Here is a 10,846-nt window from a genome sequence, read left to right as displayed (position 1 = left end):
GCCAGGCCAAACCAGTATTCCAGAATTCCAGGAGCCTTTTCCCAGGGCTGGATAACAAAAAAAAAATTGGATAAAATTCCCAGGAGAAGGGTTCCCATAGAGCATCCCTCCCCTGCTGTCCCAGACTCAAATCCCCATCCTCGCAGCAATATTCCCAAAATTCCATCCTCAATGTGTGCAGAGCATCTCTCCCCTGCTGTCCCAGACTGAAATCCCCTGTCTTTGCAGCAATATTCCCAAAATTCCATCCCCAATTTGTGCAGAGCAGCTCTCCCCCTGAGCCAGCAGTGCTGAGGAAGGAGGGCAGGGATGTTTTCAGGCTTTKCTCCCTTCCCTCAGCTCCTGCTGTCCTGCAGTGATGGATGTTATTGCTCCTGTTYCATCCCACAGAGAATCTGTCACCTGGTGCCAGGGGGAGGTGACAGCAAATCCATCAGCGTGGGGACAGCACTCRCTGCCACTTTGCTTTCAAGGCCACTGAGGGGTGGGTTTTTCTTTGCCTCCCACCCCTCTGGTTCCTCTCGTCCCCTGTTTTACACAAGTTTTAGTAAATCTTCCTTTGAATAAACTCATTATGCACAATGTGGACTGCACATCCAAACTGCAACAGCTTTGAATTAGTGTGAAAGTGTCTGGCCTAAAAACAATCAAAAAGGAAAAGAAGTTTTCCAAATTCAGGGTTCAAATCCTACCTGAGCCTTCAGAAAACACCCTGCAGGTTCCAAAAGCACGCAGGGAGAGGGTGCAGGTGATGGATGATCCCTGCCCATGGCACATCCACAGAGTTGGAACAACCCCAAAACCTCTGATTCCTTCAAGCTTTGAATTGGTGTGTCACTGTCTTGACTGAAAAAAAAAAAACCAATCAGAAAGGAAAAGAAGTTTTCCAAATTCTGGGTTCAAATCCTACCTGAGCCTTCAGAAAACACCCTCCAGGTTCCAAAAGCACAGAGGGAGAGGGTGCAGGTGATGGATGATCCTGCACATGGCACATCCACAGAGTTGGAACAACCCCAAAACCTCTGATTCCTTCTCTTTTTTTTTTTTCTCTTTTAGCCCTTTGTAAGAGTTGTTTAGAAATAAATACTCCATATCTAAAGATTTTGGGCCAGATTTACCTATTTCTTTAGATTATAAAAGACTGAGAAACATGTTTAGCAGTATTTTGAAGAACATCTAAATGAGTGAAGTGCCTGACTCCTGTTGGTTTTAGGGGATTGCTCAGCACACAGAAACATTTCCACATAGCTGCCCTGTTCTCTCATTTATCAGCTCTACAGAGAAGAACCTGGATTTTCTCCAGAAGCTCCTGTTCTGCTGCAGCACCACAAACTCACTGTAAACTTAACAGCTTTGGCATTTTCATATTTTAACTGCTGACCCCTCATCGATTCTGTTCGGCCTTTTAAATCTTTAATTTACTTCCTTCTTTGGGTTTTAAACCTGGCCTGCGATTGGGGCTAATTAAAAAGCTCGTTAGTTGGCATCCCGAGCTGATTCTCTGRGCTTTATGTACTGCACAGTTTTCCTCCTGAGAGTCTGAACGTGGCTGGGACTGCTCAGCTTCTTTCCCACCTCCCCAGATTTAGGAGGTGTTCCATATTTTGGAAGATTGGTCCCCTTTCCCCTGATTTTTTTTTGTTTTGAACCATCGCTGTCTTTGCACAGTAGCTGTGTCACAAGTTTTTTTTTTTTACAGCTGATTTTCCCCACGTGAAAAGCTCAGACCTCCCCAGACCTACCTGTAGACAACAAAAATCCCAAACAGATTTATCTCCATCACTTCACTCAGCTCAAAGCTGGAAATTCCATCCTCCTCAAAGACAAAACCAAGGGCCAAACCCAGAGATGGAAAAAAATGGGTCCTGATCTCACACATCCCCCATTCATAGACCCTACAATGCAATTTCCCAGAGCAAAACACCAAAATCCATTTCTGAAGCAGAGACGGGGTTACATTCCTGTCTCCCACCCATCAGAATTTGCTCCCTAAGCTCAGTTTAGGGATGGTTGGGTTCAAAGCCAGCCAACATTTGCCTGGTGTAGCAGTTCTGGTGAAAGCTTTTCCAGGAGATGCAGGATTTGGGAAGAGTCCAATTCTTGCCTTAAACTCTGCTGTGTCCACCCGAGAGCAGCAGGAAAGCTCTGCTCAAACCCACCCAGGTTTTATTGGGATGAGATGGAGGATGGATCCATTTCCATCCCAGCACACGCTCTCTGTGCCTTTTCCTCATTTCCCTCATTTCCCATTTTTTTTTCTCCCTCATTTCTCAGCCTTTGCTGCTGTCACAGCCCCTGTCAGGGCACTCTGATGGCAGCAGGGCCCCAAATGGAACCGGGAATTCACAAATTCCCCTTCTCTCCCCTCCCTTTCCCTGTCACCATCTGGCTCTTCTGCCTTCCAACAAAGCAGCAGCTCCGCTCCCTGCCCGGGGAAAATCCTGCTCTTAACTGGGCTGGAGAGCCTGAGCTGAGCTTTCCGAGCCCGTTCCAGGGAAGGTTTGCACAATGAATGACAGAGGAAGCTGTGATTGCAGAGCAGAGCTTTGGGAGCACCCGAGCTGCTGCAGGCAGAGCTTAAATCCCATCTGGGAAGGACAGAGCTCGGCTTACAGCTCCTTGTGCTGCCAGCAGGAGCAGAGCTGGGAGTTAGGCGGGAGCWCAGGCGGCTAGGCTCGGCTTTGGCAGCAGCTCAGAGCTCGTGTTTTCCTTCCACGAGGTCAAAACCAAACCCACCTGCGGTCTGGGGTTTGCATCYGTGCCTACAGAAACAGGAGGGGATTTTAGACTTAGCAAAGCCCAGCTTCCCCCACACATCCCCTGCCTTCCCAGCTCGCTGGCTTGGGACCAGAAACATCTAAAAAAAAAATAACCGCCTGCTCCTTTCCTAATCCCTGCCTTGCTTCTAGGACTGGAAATAGAATAAAGTAAAACCAGATAGACAAAGACTATCCCCCGGCAGCACCAAACCCTTCCGCAGCGGCAGACCAGCTTTTCCATTTCCATTTCCATTTCCATTCCCATTCCCATTCCCATTTCCCATTTCCATTATTTCCATTATTTCCATTTCCGTTCCCATTTCCATTTCCACTCCCATTCCCATTTCCATTCCCATTCCCTTTTCCATTCCCATTCCCATTTCCATTTCCATTTCCATTCCCTTTTCCATTCCCATTCCCATTCCCTTTTCCATTCCCATTTCCATTATTTCCATTTCCGTTCCCGTTTCCATTTCCACTTCCATTTCCATTCCCATTCCCATTTCCATTATTTCCATTTCCATTCCCGTTTCCATTTCCATTCCCATTTCCATTCCCATTCCCATTCCCATTATTCCCATTCCCATTTCCATTATTCCCATTTCCATTCCCATTATTTCCATTCCCATTTCCATTTCCTTGGTTTCAAACCCCGCTCACTTCTCCCCGGTGTCCGCCGCGGGTTCCAGGGCAGCCCAGCTGCCTCAGCAGGTACGGCCTCATTAATGAGCAATTAGCTCSCAGCCTAATTGGGCAGCAGAATGGCTAATGAGCCCAGCCGTGGTTGTGTGTGGAGAGGAGGGAGCAGCTGGGGAGTTTTGGCATAAAGTTGTATTTGCAAAGCGAAAGAAACTCCAGGAGAGCCCCAACCCCGCGGAGCTGTGGGAGAACAGCGGCACCGATCCCACTGAGCTGTCCCCGATCCCACTGAGCTGTCCCCGATCCCACCGGGTTCTGTCCCCATCCCCCGATCCCACCGGGCTGTTCCCGATCCCACTGAGCTGTCCCCGATCCCACTGAGCTGTCCTCGATCCCACCGGGCTCTGTTCCCGATCCCACCGGGTTCTGTTCCCGATCCCACCGAACTCTCCCCGATCCCACCGGGCTCTGTCCCCCGATCCCACCGGGCTCTGTCCCCGATCCCACCGGGCTCTGTTCCCCGATCCCACCGGGCTCTGTCCCGATCCCACCGGGCTCTGTCCCCGATCCCACCGGGCTCTGTCCCCGATCCCACCGGGCTCTGTCCCGATCCCACCGGGCTCTGTCCCCGATCCCACCGGGCGCTGTTCCCGATCCCACCGGGCTGTCCCCCGATCCCACCGGGCTCTGTCCCGATCCCACCGGGCTCTGTCCCCCGATCCCACCGGGCTCTGTCCCGATCCCACCGGGCTGTTCCCGATCCCACCGGGCTGTTCCCGATCCCACCGGGCTCTGTCCCCGATCCCACCGGGCTGTTCCCGATCCCACCGGGCTCTGTTCCCGATCCCACCGGGCTGTTCCCGATCCCACCGGGCTCTGTTCCCCGATCCCACCGGGCTCTGTTCCCCGATCCCACCGGGTTCTGTCCCGATCCCACCGGGCTCTGTTCCCCGATCCCACCGGGTTCTGTCCCGATCCCACCGGGCTCTGTTCCCGATCCCACCGGGCTCTGTCCCCCGCTCTGAGGATGCCCACATTTCCCGTTTGTGGGGTCTCGGCTCTCTCCTGTTCCGGGAAATAAATGCGGAGGGTTGAACTCCTTTTCCCGAGATTTTGCTGCCATCCCGTGGAAAATCCTGAAACGGCACCGGAGCCTGGCGGGGCACAGGGACAGCAACGGGCACCCTGGAGAGGGAGAGGGACCGGCAGCTGCCCACGGTGAGTGCCCGCGGTCAGTGCCCAGAGGACAGAGCTGGCCGTGTGTCCGGCCCTGGGCCAGCCATAGACAGGAATCTGCTGCTGTAGGAACCCCTGAGATCCCCCGAGAGCTGCAGAGCCACTGACACCAATCCGAGCCCACTGACCCCACCCTGACCCCACTGACACCATCCCGACCCCACTGACACCATCCCGATCCCACTGACCCCACCCTGACCCCACTGACACCACCCCGATCCCACTGACACCAATCTGACCCCACCGACACCAGTCTGAGCCCACTGACACCACCCCGATCCCATTGACACCAGTCTGACCCCACTGACACCAGTCTGACCCCACTGACACCACCCCGATCCCGTCCCATCCCTCGGGACGATGTCTCTCTCCTGTCACTCCCTCTCCTTCTCCAAGGTGCCAGGGGTGTTCCCTGCCCAGGCCCAGCTCTCCTAAGCCAGAGSCATCCTAAGCTCAGCTTTGCCAAGYGCCCGCRGTCCAGCTGGGCYCAGRAAYGCACGCCAGGGCCCTCAGCCAACAGTTCGTGTTTATTTATTTGCAGCCTTGTAAATAAAAATGAGCCAGACAAGCCCTGGAGGCCCCGCCAGACACGGAGAGTCTGTTGTGCAGGACCCAGAGCTGGGTCTGGCACGGGTGAAAATCCACCGGGTGGTTTGCAGGAACGCTGCTCTGGTGGTTGTGAGACTGCTGATAAAAAGGGTTCTATCAGCCCAGAACAATACATTTCAAATAAGCATATAAAAGACCTTTTATTGACATGAATAAATTTGATTGGGACCATTACTTTGTAGCCGCTTCCCACAGAAAAAGCCTCTTAAAGGCAGCCCGAGGCACGACAGCAACATTTACATTTAGATGAAGGCATTTCTGTCACAACAYCTCCCAACAGTTTCTGGCCCCAGGTACTGTCTCCAGAAGAAATCTGTGAAGCCAAGGGGCTTGGTTTAAATAACATGGAAGGAAAAGGGAGAAAATGTTTCTACAATCGTCCTGAATTCATTTATTTCAAAATGGACACATTGACAATCATATTCCTCAGCTTATATTAATTGTCAGAGAGTGTCTTAGTAAACCCTGAGTATTATCAACCACTGGAGCTTTGTAGGGACACAGGGTGGTGTGTGAGTGTCCTCCTGCACTCCTTAAAACACTGCTGCTGATGCCCATTTGATCTGCCACTCTATAAAAAGCATTAAACTGTGAAGGAATGAACTCGAGAGCAGGATAGGAGTGACAGCTGGATGACACTAAATCCAACGTAGAGGAAGGACAAAAACACCACAAGGATATTCTGAAAGCACATACCCAACCACATTACCAGGGCAAAGAATAGCAGATTCCTTGTGACTGCCCAGACTTTCTAATTAGGGCTCATTCCAACAAACTGCAATGCCAGAGAAATTTCCATCCTCCAGATTTGACTGATGGTCTGTTCCAGCAGAACCAAGACCCCAGGCAAAGCGAAATACAACTCCATTGACATCACACCGAGCTGTTTTCCATCAATTTATGCCGTAATTTCTCTCCTGAACACACATTCCCTGGTTCAGGAGTCTCAGCCAGTGTGAGACACAGGAATGTTCACAAACAGCACCTCCATAGGGAATGTTCCTTCCTGGTGACATTGCCACGGGTAAGGACCTCGGAAAAACATTTAAAGAGCTAATAAATGGTGAAATGGAATTGTGACAGCATTCAGAAAGTGAAAAGACACAACAAAGTCTGATATTTACCCAGAGGAACAGGAACAGGAACAGGAACAGGACCCATCGCTCCAATCCTTCCACCTCTTTTTTGCCAACTGCACTCCTGAGCCACCCGAGGGAGGGGAAACTCCCCAAATTTTGGTGCTGGCAAAGGGATGGCAGAGGGATGAGAATTTGTGCAAAAACACGGGCAGAGGACAAAGAGCCCCAGGGTGAGGCTTTGGGCTGGCCTGGGGAGCTGAGGGACACGGGGACACCGCCGGGACAGTGGGATTGAGGAGCACTCAAATGGGATTGAGGAGTGCTCAGGGACAGGGAGCCCCAGGTTTTGGGGTTTCAGAGGTGCCCAAATGTCCCAATCACCAGCACCCGTTCCTCATGAGCAGGCACTGCACCCTCAGCAAAAAACAGCTCCCAAAAATGCAGCTGCTGGGGTATACGTGGTGTTTTATACTCAACATTGAGCAGTAATGTTCAGCCTCACTGATGCACAACTGCAACTGGACATGATGTTGGTGTTTGTGAATTGTGTTAAAAACAAAATCATCTCAAAGAARGAAAAAATAAAGCCAAGAAAAGACAGGTTTGAACCATGCCAGCATCCCACATAACCCCAGATGAAAGCAACTCTTTTCCCAYTCACAACAATCAAGAGACACATTTCACTTGCAGGCAAAACCTGGCTGCTGTAGTGTAGCTTGGTTTTATTTATGTCCACAAATATTTCAAAAAAATTACAAAATACTCAAATGGAGAGAACACAGAAGTCACGATTTCTGGGTTTCTACTCTGTTTACACTGTGTTATCCCATGGCAAACTACTCATATATACATTAAGCTTCAAGATATATATAAATGTAGCAGTCAGAATGTACACTCTGCTTTAACGGTGCAGTGAAACAAGCTCAACCATGACGACATAGAACAAGAGAGACGTTTCAAAAACACTAAAGCAAAATTCAAAAAGAAACTTTCGGAACGGAGGAAAACTAAGTGAGATTTCTTGAAAGAAAATCAAAAGGTCTGGGTTGTTTTTGTTTTTTTTTTTTAACAGGGCATCGAACACCGAGATGGCTTCAAAAGCCACGGCGGGTAAAGTTGTAGTTAATCATTGGGCTAAAATGGAAAAATTTCAGTGCTTATTTGCTGAATTATGTGAACAAAAGCTCCCATAAATTATTATAATGCTATTATGAGAAAATAAAAAAAACCCAATATATCAATGAACAGCTTTTAAACAGACTGCAATTTCAGCTGAAAAAAATAAGGAATACAGAGAGGACCACTGGAGGAAATAAACTTTTCTTTTTCTTAAGAAYTATGGCTAAAAAACAAGAGAAGAGTCAGAAGAAATGGCTGAACTCCCCCAAACTCCCCAATTCCACATGGTAAAAAAAGAGGAGGGGAGAGACTGAACTGAAATGTGCCCAATGAGAGCTTTAAAGAGCCCAGTGAGAGCTTTAAAGAGCCCAATGAGAGCTTTAAAGCCAACTGAGGCACTCTGTGCTGAGCAGGCCCATCCTCCTGGCTGCTCAGCTGGGAGTAAAATAAACCCTGTTCCCATCAGGAAACCTTCCCACCCCATCACTGCCCATGGAGAAGGAATTCACCTCCCTCCATTCTGGACTGATGTCATGGTTTGCCCTGCTCACAAATCCAACCTCAGAGTTAAAACAGCAGCTGGACTGACTGACCACCACTGCAGYCTCCAGCACTGAGAATCTGCAGTGCAGGGCAGCCAAAAGGGAAGATCAGCTGCAGAAATCCCTGCTCTCCTCTCTACTCTTGCTTTACTGGGCCCAGAACACATTTTGAACYGGTGAATTGTCGCTCTGAGCCCCGRGCTGGGCTGAGCAGCAGGAGGAGGGTGAGCAYTGTGCCTGCTGCTGATTTAACTACAACTTTATCAGACGTGGCTCAGGACAGTCCTAGGACAAAACCATCACACTGAACAGGCTACAACAGCAGAGAGCACTGGTGAGTGGAGAGAGAGAGAGAGAGAGAATGGGGGAGGTTGTGCACCAGCAGAAAAAATGACCAGCACATTCAGATGTCCATTGGTCGCATCACCCTCTGCTCCGGCAAAGAAACCACGTGGCAAAACTGAGAAAATTTTTTTAAAATCTGCCTAGTTAAGCAGAGCAGTGTCCAATAATGCTCACTGGGTATTGCTCTCCTCTCCCCATCCTCAGGAGTGACCCTGCAGGGACTGTGGTGSTGGAAATGTTCCTGTCCGTGGATCCTGCTCATCCCAGAGCAGGCTGTTCCTGAGATACACAACACTGGTGGCAGTTAAAACAGCTTTTGCTTATAAAAAACCCAAACTCAAACAGTCAAAGAGAAAATCAGACTGGTCTTTGCAACACAACTTTAAGAACATCGAGTTGCCAAGTCCACTTTTCTTAAGAACTTATCAAACAGGAGGCCAGAAAAAGCACATCCTCCAAAAGTATGCACGTGCATACAAAATCCTGGCTGCACTAGTCTGAGCCACTCAACATCTTCAAAAAGAGATTTTTACAACAAATTATTTCTCTGAACTTTCTGCCCAAAGTCTAAACCCAATGTAGTTAGATTAAGTTTCAAAAGGTCACAGGAAAAGAAGTGTTTTATGGCCACACTGAAAATGAACCGTTGAAGGCGGCATCAAAAGGGTCAGCGGGGTCCAAGGGACATCTGTGCTGCTGAGAAACCCAACTCAACAAAATCAGCTGCAGAACAGAGAGATGGAACACCAACAAAAAACCCCCAAACAACCAAACCAACCGAAAAACCAAGAACAGAAACAGTCATTTGCAACATTATCCCTGCAAATCCCTTTAATGCTTATTGTTGATATCAAACCAAATTTCAAGCTTTTACCCATTTGAAATTATTGATACCCATCATTCCCTTTAATTAAAGGGATAATTATATATATATATTTTATTAAAAAATCAACTCTGTATTYTGTCAATACCAGGTAGGAATTCACAATTTGTGATGTTACTGAAAATCAAGATAAATGTTTCTGGAGTTTGTTTTGTTTTGTTTCTCCCCTCTACCCAAAAAAAGTTATTTACAGACTTAAAAAGCCATGCTGCAGAACTGAGCTCTCTTTAAAATTATGAAGATTTCCTACAATGTATTAAAATAAAAGTAGATTTTTTTATTATTATAGCACTTGGATTCAGAGCTTGTTATGTCACCTACTTGCAATCCTTGTTTTTTTTTTTTTAAAGACCTATAGATGCATTGAGTGTCCCTTCACGCACAGTGAACTTGTGTTGTGAACCTGATTCTAGCACCTACTGAAAACAAACTAGTAAGAAAAGAAAAGAAGGAAAAAAACCAAAAAAAAACAAGATTGCAGGAAGTTCTCTGAATATTCCACACAGTCCTGTACTTCCAATAGGCTTCTGAATATGTTTTCATGCAGGGAGACCCACACCAGTCTTGAAAAATCTTCTCTACAAATGAACACTATGCTGATAAGTCTCTACTTGTTGGGTGGTTGCTTCTGTTTTAAATATATAAAGAAATCTTTATAAGATATTCTTTTCYTCTTGTAGCTCTTCTTGTATGTAAAAATGTTCCACTCCTTCCCAAGGACTGGGGTTTCCATAGCCAGCGTTACAAATAAATAATTTATTACAACTGTTTGTCGCCTTCTTTTTTCAGTCGACTGCAAGAGAAAGAAAACTCATTTTACCACAACAAAGGAGGTGTCAGACACTTCAGAGACAGCTCTGCCTTTTTCTGCAGGGAACAGGGGCTGCAGGCTGGGGGCACAGCCCTGGCCTGGCACTGGCACCCCACCTGTGAGCAGGGCCACCAGTGCCACCAGTGCCAGTCCCTGCCAAACTGGAACCACGCTGGTGTCACACAGGCAGGCCAGAGAACCCCCAGTAACAGCAGCACAGAGCATTCAGGGTGAAACAGCTCCATGATTGCTCCAGGCATTCTCAGCCAGCAATGCAAGATCTGCTACTCACACACTTCACCTTCCTTAGGATTTACTCAATTCCTCCCATTCTCCATGAAGCTTTGCCCACCCTCCTCCACTGTTCTCAAGGAAGAAAAGGAGATGTGGAATTGCAGCAAGTATCCCAATAAAAMCCCCAATCTAAAGGGACTCTGCAGKATCAGCTACTCCCATCTTGTGTCAGTAATTTGGACTTTGCTCCCCTCCTGCCCAAATCAGGTCTCAACAGAGCCTCATCTGTAACCACATCAGGGCTCTGCACACTGAGAAAGGTGAAAATTCAGAGGAAAAAGGAAAGAATGGGGAGAAATATAATGAATTCCCAGGATTCCAAATAGCCTTCATTGGCTCTCACCTGTAATAATCTTCCTGACTGGGTAGGTGGCCGCCGTGCATGTGAGGGTGSCCGTGCAGCCACTGCTGCTCCATGGCCAGTCTCTGCAGCTCTGCCGACTGCGCGTGCATGGCCTGCAGCTGGTGTGCTGCTGACATGGGGGGTGGGATGGCACCAGGCAGGTCCCGAGGGTAAGGAGTACCTGAGA

General features: G+C 48.4%; 1 protein-coding gene across 1 annotated transcript in view; it reads right to left on the bottom strand.

The window, feature by feature from the left end:
- Window positions 1-7,020: 7,020 nt before the first annotated feature.
- Window positions 7,021-10,846, bottom strand: part of LOC130579310 (arginine-glutamic acid dipeptide repeats protein-like) — a 43,135-nt gene continuing 39,309 nt past the window's right edge. The window contains exons 11-12 of the mRNA XM_057375995.1: window positions 10,660-10,840; window positions 7,021-10,004 (exon numbers count right to left, since the gene is read on the bottom strand). Of these exons, the coding sequence (XP_057231978.1) occupies window positions 9,971-10,004; window positions 10,660-10,840 (215 nt within the window). The 3' untranslated portion in view covers window positions 7,021-9,970. The remainder of the gene's footprint in view (window positions 10,005-10,659; window positions 10,841-10,846) is intronic.

Source organism: Malurus melanocephalus, unplaced genomic scaffold (assembly GCF_030028575.1).
Source record: "Malurus melanocephalus ecotype Western Australia unplaced genomic scaffold, MMel_1.1 scaffold_266, whole genome shotgun sequence".
Taxonomy (NCBI): Eukaryota; Metazoa; Chordata; class Aves; order Passeriformes; family Maluridae; genus Malurus; species Malurus melanocephalus.
Note: the sequence above shows the minus strand (reverse complement) of the source record. Positions and strands in the feature narration are given on the sequence as shown.